The sequence below is a fragment of the Monodelphis domestica genome, chromosome 2 (genome assembly GCF_027887165.1).
Source record: "Monodelphis domestica isolate mMonDom1 chromosome 2, mMonDom1.pri, whole genome shotgun sequence".
Lineage (NCBI taxonomy): Eukaryota > Metazoa > Chordata > Mammalia > Didelphimorphia > Didelphidae > Monodelphis > Monodelphis domestica.
In genome coordinates this window covers 234,524,670-234,548,723 of record NC_077228.1, presented here as the reverse complement: position 1 = coordinate 234,548,723, position 24,054 = coordinate 234,524,670, and the positions used below count along the sequence as shown (strand labels likewise).

The 24,054-nt window shown below is 38.4% G+C and overlaps 1 protein-coding gene across 2 annotated transcripts in view; it reads left to right on the top strand.

Annotated features, from left to right (window-relative positions):
- The window catches only part of RNF213 (ring finger protein 213), a 149,586-nt gene that overhangs the window by 122,378 nt on the left and 3,154 nt on the right, over nt 1-24,054 (top strand). For both annotated transcript variants that reach the window (XM_007482897.2, XM_007482898.2), the window contains 19 exons: nt 254-444; nt 2,481-2,603; nt 3,961-4,071; nt 4,750-4,992; nt 6,326-6,407; nt 7,823-7,857; nt 10,999-11,093; nt 12,191-12,350; nt 13,104-13,284; nt 16,589-16,680; nt 17,988-18,239; nt 19,258-19,393; nt 19,802-19,885; nt 20,776-20,956; nt 21,242-21,443; nt 21,824-21,901; nt 22,609-22,803; nt 23,236-23,325; nt 23,449-23,630. In XM_007482897.2, coding sequence (XP_007482959.2) covers nt 254-444; nt 2,481-2,603; nt 3,961-4,071; nt 4,750-4,992; nt 6,326-6,407; nt 7,823-7,857; nt 10,999-11,093; nt 12,191-12,350; nt 13,104-13,284; nt 16,589-16,680; nt 17,988-18,239; nt 19,258-19,393; nt 19,802-19,885; nt 20,776-20,956; nt 21,242-21,443; nt 21,824-21,901; nt 22,609-22,803; nt 23,236-23,325; nt 23,449-23,630 — 2,713 coding nt within the window. The remainder of the gene's footprint in view (nt 1-253; nt 445-2,480; nt 2,604-3,960; nt 4,072-4,749; nt 4,993-6,325; nt 6,408-7,822; nt 7,858-10,998; nt 11,094-12,190; nt 12,351-13,103; nt 13,285-16,588; nt 16,681-17,987; nt 18,240-19,257; nt 19,394-19,801; nt 19,886-20,775; nt 20,957-21,241; nt 21,444-21,823; nt 21,902-22,608; nt 22,804-23,235; nt 23,326-23,448; nt 23,631-24,054) is intronic.

Sequence of the window (24,054 nt, the reverse complement as noted above, 5' to 3'; positions counted from 1 at the left end):
TTGCCTGCTTTAATGTCTACATTATATAAAAATATATTAACCACAGATGACCTGGTTTTTTTTTTAATTGATTTGTGTTTTTATTAAGTATGTTGTTATTAGGTATTTATGATCTGGGTTTAGAGGGAGTCTTCATTCTTTATATTGTAAATATCTTGAGAGTAGCATCTCTCCCCTTTTGCATAGTTGGGATGTTTGTCTAATTTTCTTTGATGAACCAACTATTTAATTGCTTTTTCCTTGCACTTTCCAGAGGTGGCAGAGGACAAGCAAAGGTATCTGCAGCAAGTTAAGAGATTCTGCCTCCAGGCAGGTAATGATTGGTATAGAGTCTACTTGGTTCGGAAGCTTGTTAATCAGCATGGGATGGAGTTTGTACAGAGCCTTTGCAAACAGGATCACCAGTCCCAGTGGGTTTTTCCCCAGGAAATCATCAACCAGATGGTGAGGAAAACCAAAGCAGGCACCATTAACTTATGAATGTATATTCTGCCATACTATCCTATTGTTAAAGCTCACAATTTAAAGCTTTATGTTGTCAGCTCCCACTGCCTTCTTTCACTGCTTATTGGATAGCATGGCATGTGTCTCCTTTTTTCCCCTTTCTATGTTTCTCATGTCTAGGCTGGTTTTCTAAAACTTCTATTTTTATTCTTATATCCTTCCTAAAAATATCATTTCTGACAAAGACTGGCCTAGGAAGACCTGGATGAATAATGTGCCCATAGCCTTAGCTTTCTAGAAAAAAGGCAAGTTAGATTGCGAAATGTTTTTACAGGGACCTTCTACCAGGGCTCTGGGAAGAGTCTGAACCTCCAGAGAGGGGTGGAGGGGTGGAGATTCTAAGACATTCTCTTATCTGCTCCGAATTGCCAAGATCCACAAAGTAATTTTGCCTTGAGGCAACTTGATGTTAAAATTTCTTGTCCTTTTCAGAACTGGTAAAACATTTTTAATCTTCTGCCCTTAAAGTGCTTTATGATTAATATTGCTTCTTATGGTGCAAAAAGTGTGTGATTGGATGTTCCTATTTTTTTTTAAACTCCTTCCTTTCATCTTAGAATCAATATTGGTTTCCAGACAGAATGGTATGGGCTAGGCAGTTGGTGTTAAGGCAGTTGTCCAGGGTCACATAGTGTAATATTTAAAAGAGTGGATGTCATAAACTGTAAGAGTTAAAATGGTTGAAGGCCATAAACTGTAGTGATTAAATAGTGGAAGACTTAATTTATGGCCGCCTAAAGAATGGGTGAGTAAAGGGTGACCGCAGAAAATATGTTTTCACTACAGTGTCTTGTTTTAAATCAAATATAAGGTGGTCGCCAGGGAAATATTCTCAATTATGAATATACCCAAGTCAACTGGGTTTTATAGAGAATTTAATTAATAATACAATGAGGAATCAAAGAAAGAGAGAGAGAGAAAAAGGAAATAAATGAGAAAAGAATAGGCCGTCCCAGGCAGCCCTGGCTAACCCAGGCCTAAGCCCTAAAAGAAAAAATCAGTCAGTCCTTAATCACTCACCATAAGATCTGTTCAAGCGAGAATTCTGGGGAACAGAGTCTCCCCAGAGGGAGTTCCAGCCAGTCAGTCTCCCTTGAGAGACCTCCTTAGAGATTGTCTCTCAAGAGCCTGTATATCTCAAGAGATTTCTCATCAGTCTGTCCTTTTTCTTATATAGCGGGTTTTCTCCTATGTTACCTCCCCTAAGTTCTTCCATCTACCAATCACAGTAGATGTTTTCCAAAGGACAGCCCATTCTGAATTCACATCTGAGTAGATTAATCCTTTTAGTAATCCACACTTGAGTAGGTTAGAATCTCTGTATAAGTTTTTTCCTCTTTGCTCCTTACAAACGAGAGAGAGAGAGAGAGAGAGAGAGAGAGAGAGAGAGAGAGAGAGAGAGAGAGAGAGAGAGAGAGAGAGAGAGAGAGAGAGAGAGAGAGAGAGACCCCTGTTCTATGCTTAAGCATAGCTCAAAGCCCTTTCCATTGTTCAGAAAAAGGTTTCTGTCCCAAAGTCATCTTAAGTAGGGAGGAGAAGGACCCTCCCATGCCGGGGGGGGGGGGGGGGGGGGGGGGAGGGGTTCACATTCCGAATAATAGACTATCAGTAGGAAATTTTTCAAGTATGAAATTTCCAACATTTATAAGTCTAAGAAATTTTATGGTTTACAGATCTAAGTAGAGTTCTCACATTTTTTAAATGGGGAATTTTCCCAATAGGGAATTGTCCCAATGGGGAATTTTTAAACATTCATAAGTCTGAGAAATTTCAAGATTCACAATAGGTAGGAAGGATCTGAAGCCAAGATGTTCCTATTTCCAATGATTTTCTTTCTAAGCTCCATCCAAGAAAACTATCATCTTCTTAAACAAATTCCCTTTTCTCCATTGCTTATTTTCATATAAGCTTAACTTTTGTTATGCTTGACATTCCAGAAGTGTTTTTCCCCCATTGTTTGTCATTTTTCATTCTAGCAAGATCAGTCAGGCCAGATGGATCGCTACCTGGTTTGTGGAGATAATTACAAAGCCATACGTGATACTGTGGGGAAGACAGTCCTCAAGTGTGATCCAAAGGGTGTCATGACTGCTCTGAAGGTAGGATTCGCTCTCATGAGACAAACGATATCTCTCTAACCTTTTTGGTTTTGGTATTACTGTAGGGAAACTTCAAAAGAATGTATAGATGTCATCATGGCCTCTTCTTCGCCTATTGGGCAGCCATAGATGGCTGGTCTTAGTAACATGCTCTTCTGTTACTGAGGTAAACTAGCAGTCTTGCCTCAATGTAGAGTTTGCCTAGCTGCCATGGGAACATAGAAATGTACAAACATATTCTTTTTCTTAACCATTACCTTCTGCCTAAGTACTGATTCTAAGGCAGAAGAGTCGTAGTGTCTAGGCAAGTGATGTGACCATATGCTGTGCCCCACCCCTTGCCCCCAGAGACCCCACCCCACACAAGTGAGGGAGAAAGAACTCTCATTGGGCTGCTGGGTGGAGGGATGGGGGAAATGAGGAATGTCCTCAATGAGTATAGAGAGGGGTCCAAGCACTCCCCTCTCCTCCAGCTCTGCTGCCTGTGAGCTGCCCACCTTATCACCATTTCATTCCCGAACTGGCTATTGGGGTAGAGGTGTGGGAATGTGAAAAAATGTCATCAGGCATGGTAGAGAAGGGGGAAGGCAATAGTTCAGTTTGTGTCCCTCTGCCTTTCTAGTAATGAACATAATGGGGGGGGGGGGGGTGGAGAGACAGTGAGTGCACAATGGGCATACTGTAAACATACAGAGAACACTGTGTAAGAACACTGTGTACCATAGGTTCACCACCACTGGTCTAAGCAATTTAATTAGAGTTAAGTGATTTTCTCAAGGTCACACTGCTAGGATGTGTCTGAGGTCATATTTGAACCCTAGACCTCCTGTCTCTGGGACTGGCTCTCTATCCACTGATCCCCCTAAATGCCTTTATAATATAATATAATCTTGAATTGATTTTTAGGGTAACAATATAGAATAATGGGAAAAGGCACTAGGTTTAAAGCCAGAGGCCCTGGATTCTAATTCAATCGTTGTCTCTTATCACTTGAATAGCCTACAGTCAATCACTTTTCTCATGTGGTTTTTAGTTTCCTTATCTAAAAAACAATGGGGCCTCTATAAAGTCCCTTCCAATTCTGGAGCTATGATTTCATCCTCGGCTTGGTTTGTAATAATTCTTTAGTGTTGGATTTATGTTTTGACCCAATTTGTAAATTGTTCAAGAAATTATATTTCTTGCTACTTTATACTCTAATGCCTGGTAACACTAGTGTATAAAAAAGGATTCTCGTTGAATTAGTAAACCATATGGTTTACGAAAAATAACAAGTCTTACATGATTGTTGGAGATAGTACTTAGAGGCATAGGAATCCTAGCCTTCTAGTAATGTTTTATATCTCCTGTTTTTCAGAAATGCAAGATCTCAGATACTCAACAGGCTGTCTACCTCCTCTTGGCAATTTTCCAGGAGTTCACTGTATCTTACAGATCTTCTAATGTAAACATCCACCCCAAACCAGAGGTGAATGAATACTAACATTCAGTAATTTGTTTTTTTTTAAGAGAACTAAACAGTATTTTATTTATTTTATGATTTATTTTATGATAGATCCCTCATTCTCTTTATAGAACATTTTTCTAAAGCCTTGAAAGTAAAACTGAAGTTGAAGGAGGGGATCATTGGATTTTAATCCTGTTATATGAATACCCTTGGGTATTACCCAGGCTTCCTGTCTCCCTTAGAAGAATTTCAAATTTTAGGGCTCTTGTTAGTGGACTGGTTAAGTTAAGTGATGACAATCTAAGCAAACAGCTTTTTTTTAAGAGGCATCCTTTGCCCTAGTCTTGACTTGCCTCCAATCTGATAGCAGAGCATTTTTTAAATTTAAGATTAGATATGTATAAAAACAAATTAGTTCTTAAGCCTTATGTGTATCATAAAAATTGTCATTTAGATATGTGACTACAACATATGCACCTAATGTTCTTAAAATTACTTGATGGGAAGAATAAAAAAGGGGTTCTTTTTCTCTAGAGAGTTTTTCTCTCACAACAGGGACAGAATTTGAACCCTCCCATCCTTGACATTTGATGTCTCTAACACATCAAATTTCCATATTTAATCATGATGTAATTGAATACATTAAAACATCTGACCGTGATGACAGAAACATGAGAATATTTTTTTGTCTTCCATCAGCAATGTGAAGCACTGAATATGCTCATCAAGGAAGCAAAAGTCCTTTCTTCTCCTGCCTTGAAGGAAATGGCAAAATCTCTTGTGACCAATGTTTGTCCTTCCCTGACTGTGCACTCCCATGATTCTAGACATAAAAGTACAGTGACAGAATTAGCTGTTCACACTACAGCTATTCTACTGTGTGGCCAGAACCCAGTCCTAGAACCTTTAAAGAACCTTGCCTTTAACCCAGCCAATATGCAGGTGAGTATTAAGATTACCAGCTAATTTACAGAGAGCTTTATGATCTGCAGACCATTTTACAAATATCTCATTTCACCTTTAATTCAACCCTGGGAGGGAGGTGCTATGTCACTAATTTATAGATAATGAAACTACAGTAGAGGTTATAAGTGACTTATCCAGAGACACAGAGCTAGTAAATGTCTGAGGCAGGATTTGAACTGAGTCTTCTTGACTCCAGATCCAGCATTTTATCCACTGTGCCACTTCATTGTCTCAGTTGGAATCCCCAAACTTTTTTACACAGGGGATCAGTTCACTGTCCCTCAGACCGTGGGAGGGCTGAACTCTTAAAAAAAACTATGAACAAATTTTTGTATACTGCTGTCTGGGATAGCGGAGGCTGCAGCGCTGGCTGTGATGGACCTGTCACACCTTACACAGGTCCATCACTGCAACCACTATACCGAGGAGTATTATACACAATGCAGAATCCCCTCCCCCAAATCACTGCTCACCATGCTGACGTGTTCCATTGTGCAGCCACATAATCTTTTGCCCTGCATCTCATTAATCTTTGCCCGGCAAAGGATTATGTCACTGGAAGTAGTACTGTACATGAACATCGCCTTGCTTTGTGGTGTCACCACATACAGTGTTCCTCTCACTGACCACCAATGAAAGACGTGCCCCTTCTGGAAGTCTGGTGTCTGGATAAATGGCCTCGGGAGGCCATATGTGGCCTGTGGGCTGTAGTTTGGGGACCCTGCAGTAGAGTATATTAATGTGTTGTTTAATAGTATATGAGGTCTCCCAACAATATCTTTAGCAACTTACTAACACCATAGTTTGTTGGAGGATAGGTATATAGCTCTTTAGGGGCTATCTTCTACCTGCTGGCTTGACATGGGTTAACCTTTAACTGATTCATCTGAAGGAATTCTGGTTTTTTGGGGGTTTTTTTCAGTTTGATCTCTTGTGCAGTGAAAAGAATAATTTATTTGAGTCAGGAACTGAGTAACATTTAATACTGATGTGACTTTGGACAAGTTATTTAAACTGTTAGATCTCAATGTCTTCGTCTCTATTAATGAGAAATTTAACCTAGAAAATCTCTCAGACCCTTTCTAGCTCTCAGTATATGAACTTCTAACTGCTCAAAGTGCAGTGCTTCTAAAATAGCACCCTATCTGCCTGGTATTTTATGCTATTCAGAAGGAACCCTTTCCAAAGGAAATTCTCTAAAAATATCTTCAGAGAGCCTAATTTCTTAGGTCCATTTCTATTTCACTTGGTTAAATGAGGCTATGCTAATTAATGTGTTCATTCATCCAAGTGTCTGCTTTTCTTCCAGAATTCATTTCTTCCAACAATGCCTGAAGACTTGCTGGCACAAGCTAAGAATTGGCAGGGCCTAGAAGAAGTCCAATGGTATTGTAAGTTCTTCTTGGGTAAAAAGCTTTATTATTCTTAATATTAATGACATCTAATCGTATTAGAGGAAGTATCAATTTGGATTTATACCTCATTTTTGATAACTTAATAGACTAAAATGCACTGAAATTGTGTCTCTAGGAGGTCTAATATTTATGCCCACTTTTAGCATCTTATGTGGTAAGAGTAGAGAACTGTGTAACTTGGATTAATTTGCATCATTCTGACTTTGTAAAAAATAATCTAAAAAATTGTGTTTCTTATTGGGAGAACCACCCACTACAACCAACATTGAGGTAGCTTCATCAAAGTATTTTTTTTCTATGAGATGCTTTCTCTGAAGAGAATCAAGGGTTGACCACTTCCTCTACCAGGTCACTCCCTCTTCTTTCTAAAATTCCAAAGGATTATCCTGTGATCAATTTACTAAAGTACCTTACAATATCCATTGAAATGTGCTTGGTGTTGTAAACTTTAAATTACTCCACTTAGACCCTACTTTAGGGGATGATAAAGTTGTAATCTCCTGATTGAACAATGAAGGTAGTTCTTAGTTCTCACCTTATAGTAAAGCTAGAACTGTTAAGCTAAGTCTATTTTTAGATCTAATACAAAAAGATGTTAAGTACCTATAAAGGTTAAATTAATCTCAAAAGGTCAAGTAACTAATAAAAGGTGAACTTAACAAAGAAGTGTGAAGTAGCTCAAAAGATATAATCTAACCAGAGAAGGTGAGAACTAAAGAGTGGACAGTCCTAGAGAAAATCGAACCAAAGAAGGTGAGAACTATAGAATGGGTAGTCCTGGAAAAAAGCATCTACTGTGATTGGTAGATGTGAAAATTTAGAGGAGGAGACACAAGAGTGAAAGATCTATAAAAGAGGTTGAAAAGTTGAGATTTGGACATTTGGGCTTTAAGATATTTGAACTCAGCCTGGAGGAGCTCCCTCAGACAGCTTCCTTGAGACAGTCTTGTAGTAACTTGGATAAGACTGACTTCCTTTCCCTTAGGCTCAGGGAGGCCCCTTTGGCCAAGGCCTTTAGCTCCTCCCTGGCTCAGCCTGAGCCGGAGCAGTTTAACTCTTTCCTCTCTCTCTCTCTTCTCCTTAATTCCTTCTCTCTCTATTAATTAAAATCACCATAATTTTCAGCTGACTTGGGTATTTTATTATTTGGGATTTTCCCTGGCGACCAAATTAAATAGATTTTTAAGTAAAAACGCTAAAATTATCCTTAACAATGTGTACTATATGTTACAAATATTATCTCATTTAATCCCCACACTAATTATGTATGGTAGATACTTCTTTATCCTTAAATCTTGGTTAAGTCTGGAGAGGAGTTTTCCCTTCTAAACATTTAGCTTATTTGTTATAAATGTATCAGTTAATACAATATTTTTTCATTCTTTTAACAGTGTGTCCCAATGGTCACCCTTGCTCTGTGGGAGAGGTGAGTCTTTTTGCTTAGAGGTTGTTACAGTTTTTTTACAAGCTCAATTTTTGACATCTGTAATCTGGCTAATGAGATACCTTCATTAAGAGAAGCAAAACTTCCAGTAATAGAGAAGTAATAGTCCAACTGTACTCTGCCCCTGTCAAATCTCATCTGGAGTCAAGTGATCAGTTCTGGTCATCTCAGTTTAAGAATGACATTGACTAACTAGTGAGTGACCAGAGAAAGGCAACCAGAGTGACCTTGAATTTAATGTATGAGGATCAGTTGATTCATGAAGATGCAGGTGAGATATGCTACTCTGTATTCAAGTATTTATGGCTAAGGACTGTCATATGAATGAAGGATTAGATTTGTTCTTTTGGGACCCTAAGGCAAAACCAGGAGCAACACAGAAAAAGGCAATTACAGGCTTGATGTCAAGGAAATCTTCCTAATAATAATAGTTGTACTAGAGTGGAATGGGTTGCCTTCAGAGGTGGTGTGTTCCCTCTCCTTCAAGATCTTCAAGCAGATATTACATGGTGTAAGGGCAGGTTGCAAAAGGGGCAAAGATGGAACACTGAAAGAAGAAATGATTGACAGCAAAGACTATTGGTAGAGGATCCTGGGAGAGAAGATGAGACTTAGCAAAGCTCCAGGAAGAATTCTGGGCTTTTGAACTGAGATCCCAAAGAGGCTGGAAGCATTTACTTGCTGGGGATCTTGCCAAGAGCCCATAAAGGATTCACCTGTGTTTAGCCCTGAGATTACTCCAACAACATTATTTCAACAACATAGCTCAAGGAACAACTCACAAGAGTGTCAAGATTCTTCAGACCTGAGAGGGTAGTGGACTCTCTCTCCTTCATCCTTTGCACCTGCTCAGACTTTTCCTTAGCCCCAATAGTATTAAAAATAAGAATGAGAGAATTAGTGGGTAAGGGAAGGAGAAACTCAAGTTGGCTTGATAGCTCTCTGAATGATGAACCTTTAGGGGCATAGATCAGGGACTCCGATTTCCTCATTCCAACTTCCCAACTTTTCCATTGCCCATTAAGCCATCTTACATGCAGTCAGATATTTCTTGTGGCTTATTTCTAGGAGCTAAAAGGGAAGGGTATTTGTTGTGGCTAGATCAGCCATAACAGTGCTAAGACCCCACCCCCGCTGAGTTGACTTGAAGAGGCTTGTCTCCGTAACCTCATGCCAGGGAATCTGGGGGTACCTCTTATATCATCCTATAGGGGAGACCTTTCATCTTCCCATCACTCATACATAACAGGGGAACCTCAATTTCCTGAGTAGCACTGCTTGTCAGCATTATCCATGAGGAGTGAGAGAGTGTGAAGAAGTCTGCCCATCAAGGCTCCTACCATACGGCACTTAACCCCTTTACAACAAGCTCCCTTTAACCAGCTTTAAAGTAATACCAGTGTCAAGTTCACTTATAATCTTATAGTTTTGGCTGAGCCAGCTAAGGTGTCAATCAACCTTTAGAATCTTAGTAACTGACAGCCTGAGTGGAAGGTAGCTATCTTGGCTACATTAGCCCTAACTCACCAAGAAGTCTACAACACTGAAGCTCACTCTAATGGGAGGGGTTTGCTCTTAAAGTGCTAGACTTAAAGACAGATTAGAGGCGCTTTTTTTTTTTCCTTCAAGCAACATAATATATCTAAAGTTGCTTGTAGTGATAGCACACCTGGCTATGTTGACACACTTTGGTTATTGGATTTATGACTATTTATAATACTATACTTGACTACCTTTACCCAATGCTAAACTTATGGCACTATTATGAATGGTTTGAATGAGTGAAAGGGACAGCTATGGTCATTCTTCTCAGTGGCTTATGGAACAGTCATCTCCCTGTGGCATCTCCTCACTTGCCTAAGAGCTTTGGTCAATAAGATATTTGGAAAAACACAGAACAGTGATAAGCAAGTTCTGGTACTAGCACTGAAGGAAATTTACAACTTGAAGCAAATGTACCCAGAGTTAAATGATAGCAAGGCCAATACACTGGACACTACTCAAGAGCAACCACAAAGCACAGACAAGGCAATTGACAAACAGATAGTGCAATAAAAATCCTACTGATAAAAGACCATGGAACTTTGAGAGAGGATTCTGGGATCATGCATTTGAAGGTCCACAAGCCATTCATGGCTACAGATTTAGAGGGCCTGAAGCGTCGCATGCCTAAATTTTTCCTCGATCCTTACAAATGTATAAAAGAGTTCAAATGTGCCAGATATTACATGGTCACTTATTTTGAGTGTGGAATAAATGGATGTTCCAGAGAGCTGCCGAAGGTTGTTCCAGCTCCCTACACCTATGAGTCATGTAACCTTAAAAACCATATGTGTAAATTTGTTCCTGGGATAAATAAAGAAAAAAAGGTAAATTATATGCATGAACAAACATTCTGGAAAACAATTTGGAATTGTGTGAGAAAAGTCCCTCAATTTTTCATCTTTTAGCTGCCACCCCACCATTGGGCATCTATCCCTAGAATGCCAAAATACACTTAGAATCTAAGTCCCATATGCAACAGTATTCATAGGCAAACTCTTTGTGGTAGAGAAAAACAAAACAAAGTGGGTGCTCATAAGGTCTGGGGGGGGGGGGGGAATCATTGAAGAAATTGTGATATTTGAAAGCAGTAGAATATTTGTGCCTCAATAAATAATATGAGCAATTCAGATATATGACATGTCCTAATGCAAGACAAAGCAGGAAAACAATAGCTATAGCTATAATTTAAAAAACAACAATAATATGAAAATGCTACCAGACTCAAATTAATTATAATGACTTATTTGGGACCCAGAGAAAAGAGAAACATAACTTCCTTTCTTAGAAGAAGAATGCAGACTGCTGGAAGAATGACACTTAAATGTCACTTTGGATTGGTTTTGTTCAAGTTGTTTTTTTTTTCCTTTGTTACAAGGAGGATATAATGAAGTGGGGAATATGTGAGGAAATTATGCTGATAAAGGCACAGATACAGGTTTTTAATTGTGAAAAGTAAAGTAAAAATCCAGAAAGTTGATTAGAGGGAGGAGCCTGATTAGAACATCAAGTAATCCTTACTGCAAAGTCAGGTTCATGGTTCTTTTTCTCTTTTTTCCCCCCTTTCTTGAATGAGTGTAGTGTGGTGCCCCAATGGAACGTAGCAGATGTGTTGATTGTGGTGCTCGGATTGGAGGAGAAAACCATAGGCCTGAACAAGGCTTTAATGTGATCAGGTATGTTTTTTCCTTTTAGAATGTGTCTGGTAAGTAGTGAGCTTTGGCTTTTTGTACATGAAGGCCAAGTTACTACTGGAACAGCCATGAAAGCCCCTGGTGGCATTGGAATAGGTAATACAATTGAATTTGACAGAACTGTCTCCTCCACTTAGTCTATGAAAACTTGTCAAAGGCCTTGTATTAACGACCTGCTTTGATTACAAAACTTTTTGCTTTAATCAAGACTGATAGACCTATAAAAGTTCTAGCTTATGTCTAAATGAATAAGCCACTTCAATTTATTCTTGCCAAAAAGAAATTCATTGAACTCTAGCTTTACTTATAAATAAGAAACATGGTTAAAACTATATCTAGGAGGGCAGAGGATTATACTTAATTCTATCTATCTTTGCTAAGATAAATACTATCTATCTTTGCTAAGATCCTACTTATCCTTAGCAACCTGTCCAACTCTCTGGATTGGCATAATATCTTGTCTAAGAAATAATACATCAAATGACCACAGCTAAGGACTTTGTTGCCATAGCAAGAATTTGACTGGCCAGCACCCCTACACTAACATATTACTATTGATTATGTGTGTAAATGGTTTATTTAAAAAGGGGGCTCTTCAAGTCACTTGACCCCCAAGATGGAAGGTAAGGGTTTTTAAAAAATAATAATAATAGTAATAATAATAATAAAAAAAATAAAAAGGGGACCCTTGCCATTTTTGTTTTGGGATCCTGGTTCTTAAATGATGCGGATTTAAAGTACTGCAAATTTAGTGGCAGTGAAAAAGAGACAATTCTAGTCTACTTCATATGAGTCTATCCTTTACAAGTGTGGGGAAGAGTCCAGGTGTGCAGCAGAGTGACAAAAGCAATGAATGAACTTGGAGTCATACATTGTTGCTTTGGGTCCAATGTCTATCGTTGTAGACATTGTCACTTTCATTGTCACTTTACCTTTCATAGCCTTGACTTTTCCCTCTGCAAAATAGGGAATAATACTACTATACCATCTTCCATAAGTTATTCTTGTCAAAACGAGATCACAGATATGAAAGCACTTTGTAACAGCAAAGCATTATATAATCATTGTTATAATTATAGGAACAATGTAGACAGAACTCAGTCTGGCCACGTACTGGGAAATCCTCATGACAGAGGTGTTATGGTGGTATCAGACAGAGAGATATCCCCAGTTATCTTCAGTCTCCTTCGCTTACTGACTCATCTGGCTATGCTTTTGGGAACTGCTCAGAATGCCCAGGTATGGTATTGGATTTACTTATATAAGTGACTTATGGTAGTGTTTTCATCATGATTCTTATTACAGATTCCAGTTAACTTGTATTAACTTGATGATATGCAGAAGTAATCTGTAAATACTCATTCATGTTTTTTAGTATAACATCTTATGGAGAAAGGGCATCTGTTTACCTTGTGAGACTCCTTTTTTATTTATTTAAACTCTTATCTCTTAGTATCCATTCTATGGCAAAAGAGCAGTAAGATCTAGCAATTGGAGTTAAGTGACTTCCCCAGGGTCACACTGCTAGAAAGTGAATGAGGCCACATTTGGACCTAGGTCCTCCCCATTCTAGGCCTGGCTCTCTATCTAATGTAAAGACTCATTTAAAATAGAACATTCTATCCTCATCTAAGGCAGGATAGGGTTGGAGATCATTTTTCTATCCATTGTAAGAAGTAAGAAAATATCAAGCATTTTTCCCCCCTAGGTGACTTCAGGAAAACTGATAATACATGATTTAAGACTGTTAATTACAATCTAAGTGTTGTTACTTATACCAGTGAAAACATAAAACTGGACTAAATGTTCATCAGTGCCTCTTTTCCTTTTTTTTTTCTTACCTCTACAACCTTACCTAAATCTGACTCTACAACCTTACCTTTGTCTTTGGAGATTTTTTGATCTAGTGCTAATTTTTAAATCCAGGGAAGCTGTACAGGTTTCCAAATGTGAACACCCATTTTTACTCTTGGTCTTTTTAATTTCTTGCAGGCTCTAATGAAAATCATTAAGCCTCCAGTTAGGGATCCAGAAAGCTTTCTTCAGCAACACATCCAGAAAGACCTAGAGCAACTAATGAAGAGCCTAGGAAGAAGTGCTGATGAGACTGCAAGTGTGGTTCATCTCATTCTATGTTGCCTCATAAAGGAACCTCACCAACAGCCCAGCCATTGTAAGAAACAGCACACAAGGGTGGAGAAGGGTAGAAAGGAAATTGGTGAAACTACTAGCTAAGCAGGATGACAAAGAAGACTTATTCTTGTTTTGAGACCATAGATTGGACCTGACAAAACAGGATGGAATAAGCAACATCAACAAGAGAACTTAACATAAGTTATGGTACATGAATGTGATGGAAGACTGTTAAGAGTATAAGAAATGATGAACAGAATGGTTTCAGAGAGAAACTTATATCTTGGGAAGAGTTGTGTACATTGATGCAGAATGAAGTAAACAGTTTATTCAGTAACAATAATATTATAAAGACCTAGGAACTGATCAGCCTCAATTCCAGAGGATTCATTATGCAACATGTTGTCTACTCCTGACAGAGAAGTGACACTCAGAATTCACAATGAGAAAATTTTTTAGGATGTGGCCAGTACTTATTCATATACAAGTTGTCCCAAAAGTCTTAGTGCAGTTTTAAACTACTAAAGTCTAAAACTGCACTGTGGTTTTTGGGATACCCTATATAAATTATAAGGTAGATTGCTGTACTGGTTTTGTTCATTTCATTTTGTATCAGGTCATACAAATCTCAGGGTTTTCTGAAATTCTACTTCATTTCCTCAGCACAAAATATTCCATTACACTTATATAGCACAATTGGTTTGGCCATTCCCTAATTGATGGACACCTCCTTTATTTCCATTTCTTTGCCACTATAAAAAGAGTGGCAACAAATATATTTTTGTACTTATGAGTTTTTTCTTTTCTGTTAATTAATACTAAGTATGGGTTCCAAAGCAGAAAAGTAGTATAGGCCAAGTAATTGGGGTTAAGTGACTGCCCTAAGGTCACACAGTTAGAAAAACAGATTTGAATCCATGATCCCTTTTCTCCTTTTTTAAAAAAAAATCTCTTTGGTACATAGGCCTAGTAGTGGTATCTCTGAGTCAGAGAGTAAACACCATTTAGTGACTTTTGAATCATAGTTTCAGAGTGTCCAGGCTAGTGAACAGCTCCATCAAAAATACATTATTATGCTTATCTCCTAACACTCCTTAACATTTTTTATTTGCCCTTTTTGGGTCAATTTGGCAATCTGATTGGAGTGAGAATTTTGAATTTCAAGAGTTTTGAATTTTGTATTACCCTAATTATTAATGATTTGGAACAGCTTGTATTTTTTCCTTTGATAACTGATAAAAGTGAGACTTTTATCAGACAGATTTGTTGTAAAGACTTTTTTCACCCGGTCAATTATTTTCTTGTATGAGAATTAATTAGTTAATTAGATTAATTAAAGAACAGGGCTGTTTAGAAGGATTTCCCACTTAGGGAAGAGTTTTAAGAGAGAGAAGATTCTTCCTGGGAGTTCCTTAAGAAGAATTCCCAGAAACCCCTAGGGTAGGACCCGTTGGAAAACGGATCACTCTCTAGAGCTTCCTCGTTGGGTGTAGAGGTCTAGGGTGTTGGCTTTTATCAATCCTTGAAGATTTTGGCGGACATAGCTTGGAGAACATCTTTATATCTGGGAAGATTGTGGGAATGATTCAACTGAAATGAGTGGCAGAGGCTGCTGTTCCTGAGAGCTAGTAAGATAGATAATATATTTATTAGTTAGAAAGGGAGTTAAGTTAGGCCTGATTTTCAACAGGTGAGAAAAAAGTCTTGTGAGGGACAGAGGATTTGTTGTTCAGTTAGAAATCTTAGTTTAGGGTAATATATCTCCTAATCAATTTCTATTTCCATATCCTTTCCCTAATACTTCTCATAGGTTTTGTAGTAATTTGTCTAAAGACAGCTTCATCTACCGCCAGAACCAGCTAGGTCCTAATACCTTTAGCGGAATCTATACCTCCTAATTGTAAACCTTAAAATTTCCCAGACCCTACTTTATAAGATTGGATTAAGGCCATTCCCCATTTGGGCAGTGAACTCTACTTAAAGCAGGAATGTGAGAATTCTACTTTACCTACTTGGATCTGCCCTAGGGGAAGATAAAGTTGTAAACTCTTTTCTGAACAATGAAAAGTACTTAAACCCATACTTTTCTTAAGCTAAGTACCTATAAAGGTCAAGCAACTTGTGAATTTACAAGGAACAAAGAACTGGAAAACCTACTCAGAGCTTTCCTGGTGTGAATTACTCAAAAATCCACACCTTCTTAGGTGTGGACTAAGAATGGGTGGTCCTTTAGAAACATCTACAGTGATTGGTAGATGTAAGGACTTTGGGGAGGTGACAGAGAAGATTTTGCCCTTAAAAATAAGAGCTCAGGGGGCAGCTGGGTAGCTCAGTGGATTGAGAACCAGGCCTAGAGACTGGAGGTCCTAGGTTCAAATCCAGCCTCAGCCACTTCCTAGCTGTGTGACTCTGGGCAAGTCACTTGACCCCCATTGCCTAGCCCTTACCACTCTTCTGCCTTGGAGCCAATACACAGTATTGACTTCAAGACGGAAGGTAAGGGTTTTAAAATTAAAAAAAATAATAAGAGCTCAGGGAAGAGCTAGGAAGTCATTCTGAAACATTCAGATTGGAGAGACTCATTCTGAGGAGACTGATTCTGAACCATTCAGATGGAGGAGGGAGCTGGTGAAAGCAGCTGAAATGCTGCTGGCCTGGTGTCATTAGAAATCCTTGTTTAGTCAGACCTTGTGGTGAGTGTTAAATAAAACTGATTCTTTTCTTACTCTCTCCTTCTTTGATTACTCATTGTATTGTTCATTAAAAATCTCTATAAAACCCAATTGACTTGGGTATTTGAATAATTGGGAATAATTCCCTGGCGACCACCTTATATTTGATTTTAAAACCCAAGACACTGTAGTGAAACATTTCTGCAGTCAAATTTACTCACCCTCTCTTATATCTATCACAATTTATATCTTCCACTATTTTAATCACTACAGTTTAAGACCTCAACCATTTTAAATCTCACATAATCAATACCAACTGACAATCAACTGGTCTCAATCGATATAAGATCAATATCTACCATAACATTTGGTTCATGAACTCTTCTTCTCTTTTCCACAAATCTAAAAGTTAACGTCTTCCTTCTTCTAGATTTATCATCCTGGACATATGAATCATGTCATAACTAGTTTTTCAGTAGGTTTTCTCATACTCCCTACTTGGGTTTTAGGCCTTGAGTTCAGAAAACTTACCAAAACATCCATAGGGGAATTATACTGAGCAGGCAATAGATGGGAACCAATTGATGGAAATTTCTAAAAGCATTGTTTGTGGTGAAATCCAGCAGCATTTTTCTATTCCCTCTGCCCTTACATGCTTTCTTTTTCCTGTAGGGCCTGTAGGTTTTGATGCCACACTGTCCAGTAAAGAAAGGAGAAATAACTGGGAAAAGGTTGTTGCTGCCATGATAATATGTGAAATGAAGGTAAAGGGGGGGAGTTCAAGGTAGCTCTAGGAAATCACTCTGCAGACATCTATACTAGGTATTAGGAACACAAAGATGAGAAAAGACAGCTTGCATATATTGGTTAATGTGAAAAAAAAATCTGAGCTCATTTTTCTGGGGTATTAAGTTAACAGCTCCTGTTTCAGTCATTACTTACCAACAGGTATAGCTGCTCAAAGCCTCTTTCTAGTTTGGGATATTCCAGTTTCTTAGAATTCCTCAAATGTATATTGTTTTCTGTACTGCGTGATTTAGCCCATTTGAGAAGTACAGAAGCCAAGTCTTTTTGTAGTTATTGTTGAGTTGTTTCATGACTTTGTAATCCCATTTGGGGTTTTCTTCACAATGATACTAGAATAGTTTGCCATTTCATTCTCCAGCTCATTTTATAGATGATGAAACTAAGGCCAAGGGAGTTAAGTAACTTGACCAGGGTCACCCAGCCTAGTAAGTCTGAGGTCAGATCTGAATTTGGTCTTTCTCACTCTAGGCCTTGGGGGGGGAGGGGGGGGAGACATCTCTAAATTAGAGGCAGCTTGGAGGCATGTATAGAATGTTGGACTCAAGAGTTAGGAAGTTCATGTCCTCTGGTTACATACTATCTTTGTGATCAAGGCACTTAATATCTGGATGCCTCAGGTTAATCTGAAATTTATCTGTTGTGATCTTCCTCAGTGGAGAGTTTCATCTCTGAGTTAAACCTGACAATATCAACAGCACTTCCAAACCTCAGCTCTTAGAGTGACAGTGAATTACCCTCTCTGCAGTAATTGTTCAAGAAATTGTATTGTTGAAAGATAGAAGGATAGAAAAAGTAAAATCACATAATGGTCTAATTTAGGAGAGAGGATAAAATCTATTCATTCTGCTCCCACTTGTTAGTTTATTTATTCAAATAGTATTTACTAAGTGCTTCTTTTTGCTCTACACTATCATAGGTACTTTAAAGAATGCAGTATTAGTATAATATACAGGTTTTGTCCTCAAAGAGCTTTTTATATTTGGAGGGAGTGCAGGTGTGCACATACACAATATTAAAGTGCCAAATTCTTACGTTTTCTAGTATTTGAGCAAGTCTAATCTGGCCCTCTAATATTAAAGGTGACATCCACCAATCTAGGGGACTTTCTAGGTTCTTTCTATTTCTATTTATAGGTTCTAATCTATAGTGATTATACATTTATAGATTCTTTGGACATCTTCTATGACTAGAATAGTTTTTTGTTCTGAAGACTTTGCTATAGGAAACGTGAACTACCAAGTGTGATTTTATTTCTTTTGTACAGTGTCTGGATAAAACCCTTATAGAGGCAAATATCCGCATCAGCCAAGATGAACGCATCAGCTCCAACCCAGTGGCCAAAATTATGTATGGTGACCCAGCGACCTTCCTGTCCCATCTGCCCAAAAAAAGTGTTGTACACTGCTCTAAGATTTGGAGCTACAGGAAGAAAATCACTGTTGAGTACCTCTGGCATGTGGTGGAACAGAATGATGGGAAAGACTTTGTGCCAATCCTTTATAGGTTCCTGCAGAAGGTGAGCTACCTACTGACATGGCAGCCTGCACACAGGGGATGAGAATATTTCTTTTCTCAATTTCAACAATATTCCTGTGAACCTCAAAGTCTTAAACTTACAAATGATATATAATTTATTCACAAAAGTTAAAAATAGATGAGGAATTGCCTTATAGTCTGAGTTCTCCAGCTTTAATCTTGAACAGTATCTATGTCACAGTCTCAGTGATTAGGAAAGGCTTCCCTATGTCACACTTAAGGGACTTCAAAGCATTTTTAAGTCAAGGGTGAAATGTACATGGTAGCTGACCCAAGCTCCCAGGAGCCCAGGGAGTTTCTTTTTCGTCGTTCTGAGAAGCCAAGAAAGAGAGGATCCAAACAACTCTCTATCCTTGAACGCCAGAGAAGAAGAAGATTGTAGCATTCCTAACTTGAATCCCCGCCCCCCCCCCCTTTGTTATCTGCTCATTTTTCTCCAGGAGTCATATGAAATGAGTATGCATTTTGTTGGGAGAAATTAGAAGAGGCCTGTTTCTATCTGAAGAAAAATCTCAAAAATTCCAGCTAATAAATCCCACTCCCCAAATCCCATTACTTACTAGCATGTATACTATGTGACTTCATGGAGGGATTAAGTCACCCTCCTCAGAACCAGGATAGCCTAGGGTCAAACCCTTCCTCTTACCCATCCTGGCTGTGTGATTCTTGGCAAATTACTGGAATTTAGCCAATTCTCTAAGTTTATAAAGTTGCAGAGAAGGTGCTGGCCTGTGATGGTTAAGAGGGTGCCTTGTGCAAGTGAAATCACAGATCTGGTTCCTATATTCTTAATTCTAGCTTTATGAGATTGGTGACCCTTCATCACCACTAGTATCCTTATCAGTACTTTCAGCTACTTCTACATGATCTCTATCTCCTCTACGTTGTCCTAATCCTAGGTAGACTTTCTTTGACAAAACATTAGCTGCAGAGTATCTCTTCATTATAATTTCCTAGGTGACTTACCATTGTTCATATTTTGTCTTGGTCCTTTTTAGGAAAGAGAATTGAGGCTGGTGAAATTCTTACCAGAGATATTGTCCCTACAGAGGGATTTGGTGAAAAGATTCCAGAATGTCTCAGATGTTGAATACAACACAATCAGGGGTTTTCTCATAAGTCACTATCATTCAGGTAAATGTCTTTTTATAAATAGGCCAAGTCTCCCAAGTTTAGGGAATCAGAAATAAAAGAATCTGATAGTTAAGTTACTTCTAAGCTAAAGGCTACTACTATCTTCAATTTTGTATAGGTACAGAGTAACTTGATTCCCCCTTTAAAAATTAGGATTTTTCAGTAGCTACCATTCTTCCTACCCACTCTTACCTCACTCCACAATCAGTACTATCTAAGGGGCACTAAACTTTCCTCTTATACACAGTTTTATTTCTTTGTTCATCATTGAAAATTTTGGTAGTGAGTACACCATGGTGCAAAGTCTTGGATTGCTATGTAATTGTACATTATTAGCTTGATTTGTTGTAAGTTGCCCTAGGATGGACAGATACTACAGTGAGACATCTATTTGTTAAATGTTTTTAGAAGGATTGAAACTCTCATTACAAAAACAAATTGAAGTCTTTCTGTCTACTTGGAACAAGCTGAGACGATCACTCTATACTAGTGGTGAGTCATTTTTTCCTAGTTATGGGATCCATGCATGCTGTCAGCTTTTCTCCCTTCTGTGTCTCATCTCACTTGCTCCTGAGTCTGAAAAAAACAATATTTTTGGACATAGTAGTGCTAAACCCACAGTTGTTAATGGTCATGGTTTTTATCACTCTAAATAATTGAAATAATTTATCTGAAAACCTCTGAGCTCTTTAGAACCTATGAATTTGAGGTAGAATTCTAGAAAAGAAACTGAAAATGGGTGCAGCTCAGTGGATTAAGAGCCAGGCCTAGGGAGGGAGTTCCTGTTTCAAATCTGGCCTCAGACACTTCCTAGCTGTGTGGCTCTGGGCAAGTCACTTAACCCTCCCATTAACTAGCCTTTACCACTCTCCTGCTTTGGAATAAATACATGGTATTGATTTTAAGACAAAAGGTAAGAGTTTGAAAGAGAAACGAAAAATTTAAATCAATTTGAGATCCATTGTTTACTATAACTCAAATTCATTGTTGGAGAAAAATCATAATTTAGAGCTGGAAGGAATCTTAAAGGTCATTAAGTTCAATTTCTTGGAATTAGAAATGCGTATTTCCAAAAAAAAACCTTCATTTCTTTCCTTCCCCCTTTCTACTTTTACATATGAAAAAATTGTGGTCTAAAAGAGAGTTCAGTGGCTTGCCCAAAGTTATACAGGTTCCAAATAGCAGAAAACAGCCTTGGGTCCTTAGACTTGAAATTGATGGTTCTACTGTATCACAGGTTAAATGAGAAGAATAAGTAGAGTTCCTCAATATGAACAGATTTAAAAGTACAGTGTCTCCTCTCCCAGAAACTGTGGATTGCTGTTGGGAAATGGTATTGTGGTGAGATACTTCTTCTCTAAGACTGTTCTTCTCTGTCAAAGGTGAAATCAAGCTCCCTAAAGAGTACTGTGATGCTGACTTGAGTTTGGAAAATGAGTTTGAGATTCTCCTGCCACGTCGACGGGGTCTTGGCCTTTGTTCTACTGCTTTGGTCAGCTACCTGATTGCTCTTCACAATGACTTAGTCTATACAGTGAGAAAATACACCAATGAAAGCAGTAGGTGGGTATACAACTCTTTGGAAAATGCCATTGTTCCATTTATTCATAGGTTGACACCCCCTCCCTCCCAACACACAGACTTTCACACACACATCCACAAAATGAACCAGGATCCCTAAGACCTGTGACAGAAGACAATTTGTATTACAGGATTTCTTTTAATTCTACTTGCTTGCCTCCTCATCATGCCCAAAGATTTGTATTTCAGGTTTACTTCAGGACATTAAATCTATTAACCCTTGGACATTAGTATTTATGGGGAAATGTGTATCTTTTCTTCCCTCAGTTACTCTGTTAACTCTTCTGAAGTGACTGACCTGCATGTTATCAGCTATGAAGTAGAGCGGGACTTGACCCCACTAATTCTGTCCAACTGCCAATACAGTGTGGAGAAAGGCAGAGAAACATTACAGCAATTTGACTTAGAGAAGATTCAGAGGCAAGTGACCAGCCGATTCCTCCAAGGGAAGCCACTCCTCACCCTACAGGTAAAATCCATGCTTCTCTCCACAACTATTAACCATCATCCAAATCAGACTGTTGGCACTTATAGAGACTTTTATATCATCTCCAAGCCTATCTGTTCCATTTACTTAATGCCCTATAATAGTTCCATAGTGCTACATTGAAATCTGTGTCTGGCCTCTGGAGCTGGTCCTTCTTTGTCCTGGGTCTTGGTTTCCATGGTTGTGTGACTAAATATAGAATCCATATGGCAGCATTTAGTGCCATGCTTTGTGTCATATTGACATTATCAGTTGGATAAGTACTGAAAAGTGTAGATTTTAAGAGTCCTTCCCTATGAAACAGTTATCTGTCACCTGATTGCCATCTTCATCATTAATATTGAGTGTATTCTCTCCTTTAGGGTCTACCCACCTTGGTCTACAGACATGACCGGAACTATGAACATATCTTTATGGACATTAAGAATAAGATGACTCAGGTAATTACTATTAGAAACAATAGCTTAAACTTATATAGAACTTCTTTCTTAGTGCATTTGAATTTTTAATTTAAATTTAATTTCTCTACAACTGTGTGCTGTTAAATCTTGAAAAAGCAGATTTTTATTTCCTCTACCTTACCTTAAGTCCCAGGGAAGTAAAGGGACTTACCTCAGGACTTTAGTTTGGTGCCCTTTCCAAAGGTACATATTTAAATAAACTAACAAAAAACCTCAGAAGTTCTCTTGTCTGTTAATCAGTCAAATCCTTAATCATCATGTGAACAACTCCTCCACACTTGTAGGCTTGTCCTTGGGTGACAGATTCATTCCATCTTTAGGTTCATAAGTTAATGAAATCTTTGATAATTTGTATAGTACTTTTCATACAGTTTACTTAAAGCTTTCCCAGCTGAGTCAAATCTGCCAGGGCCTGGACTCTGCTGTCACAGTGTTTGAAAATGCTGGGTCACCTCCCTGCCACAGAGACATTGAAACAGTTCTTCAGGGTAGGAGTATCATGTGTGTAAATGTGAAAGGATTTATTAATCCCCCCACTGCTTTGAATTCCATACACCATTCTCGTGCTCCCTTGCGGAATGTCTGGTCCCAAACTAAAGCTTTAATGGGATGAGGGTGGTAGGTGTTAATATTATGCCTCAAAAGCAAAAAACTAACTAGATCCTGCTGTATATTCTCATTCCCAGAAATCTCTCCCCAACTCGGCCATCAGTGCCATCAGTGGACAGTTGCAGTCCTATAGTGATGCCTGTGAGGCACTCTCTGTCACAGAGATTACACTGGGATTTCTGAGCACAGCTGGGGGAGACCCTGAAATGCATCTAAATGTGTACATTCAAGACATCTTGCAGATGCATAGTCAAATGGATCTCGTATTAAAGGTGAGTCTTGGACTTGGACTTGGTCAATGAAATTTTTCTCAAAAGAGGAGGTTCACTTGCTGATCACCAAACTTAGCTTCCTAATCTTCTACCTATAAGATTTGATCCATGCTCCTTTAGGAGCAGTGGAGGGAACTGAGGATGGCATTGGCAAATGGTTGGTGGACAGAGGCAAAAGGGGGCAAGATATTAGCTGGCATAGTGGATAGAGAGCCAAGCCTGGAGTTGGGAAGACCTAGGTTCAAATCTGGTCTCAGACACTTCCTAGATGTGTGACCCTGGGCAAGTCACTTGTCCTTGGCTTAGAATTCTAAGACAAAAGGTAAGAATTGGAAAAAAAGAAAGGAAGAAAGGGGCAAGCTACATGTTTGGGTAGATAAGCAGATAAGATGATAGTTGATCCTTCTATTTTCAACTTTTGTTCTCTCCTAGGCTTTAAGCAGGTGTCAGTTAAAACACACCATAGCTTTATGGCAATTCCTTTCTGCTCACAAGTCTGAACAGCTCCTAAGGCTTAGAAAAGTAAGTAAGTTATTTCGTCTGCTTGGTTTATTTCAGGGTTCATTTGGCTAATGTAAGGTAATGCTTCATCCTACTTTTCTTCTCCATTTCATTTTAAACCTTGTATTTATCTCTGAATTTTAGGATCCATTTGGGGAAATTAGTGCAGCATACAAAGAAGACCTCAGTGCTGAGAATGCTAAACTCCTCAACACTTTCCTAAATCAGTCTGGGCTAGACACGTTTTTGCTGGAACTCCATGAAATGATCTTCTTGAAGTTGAAGCACACTGAGACTGAGGGGGAGAACTTTAACCCTAAATGGAGGTATGACCTACAGACACTATGAACCTAAAGTCAAAATTGTCTTTTTATTTCAGATCCTGGCTTTCCTTCTGAAATTATCTCCATTTTTCACATTATTTACAGAATGTTTCCTCCACACGTTTTTTTTGTTTTTTGTTTTTTTAATATCCTCTTCAGTTAGCACCTGCCTGGCACACAGTAGTCATTTATTGTTTACTGACTTGAGACAAAGGAAAAAGCAACTGATCTAGCAGAGTAAAAGGCTTTTCACACAGGGTAGAGCACAAGATTTGATTTTTATCTGGCTTTATTCTTTTAACACCTTAGTTTTGACTTGTAATTATAGTATAGAGTTTCATCTACTTTGAAAGTGATGAATTACACTTTATCTGTGGTGCATTGCTTCTAATAATGTTTGAAATTAAAGATAACTATGTATATTAAT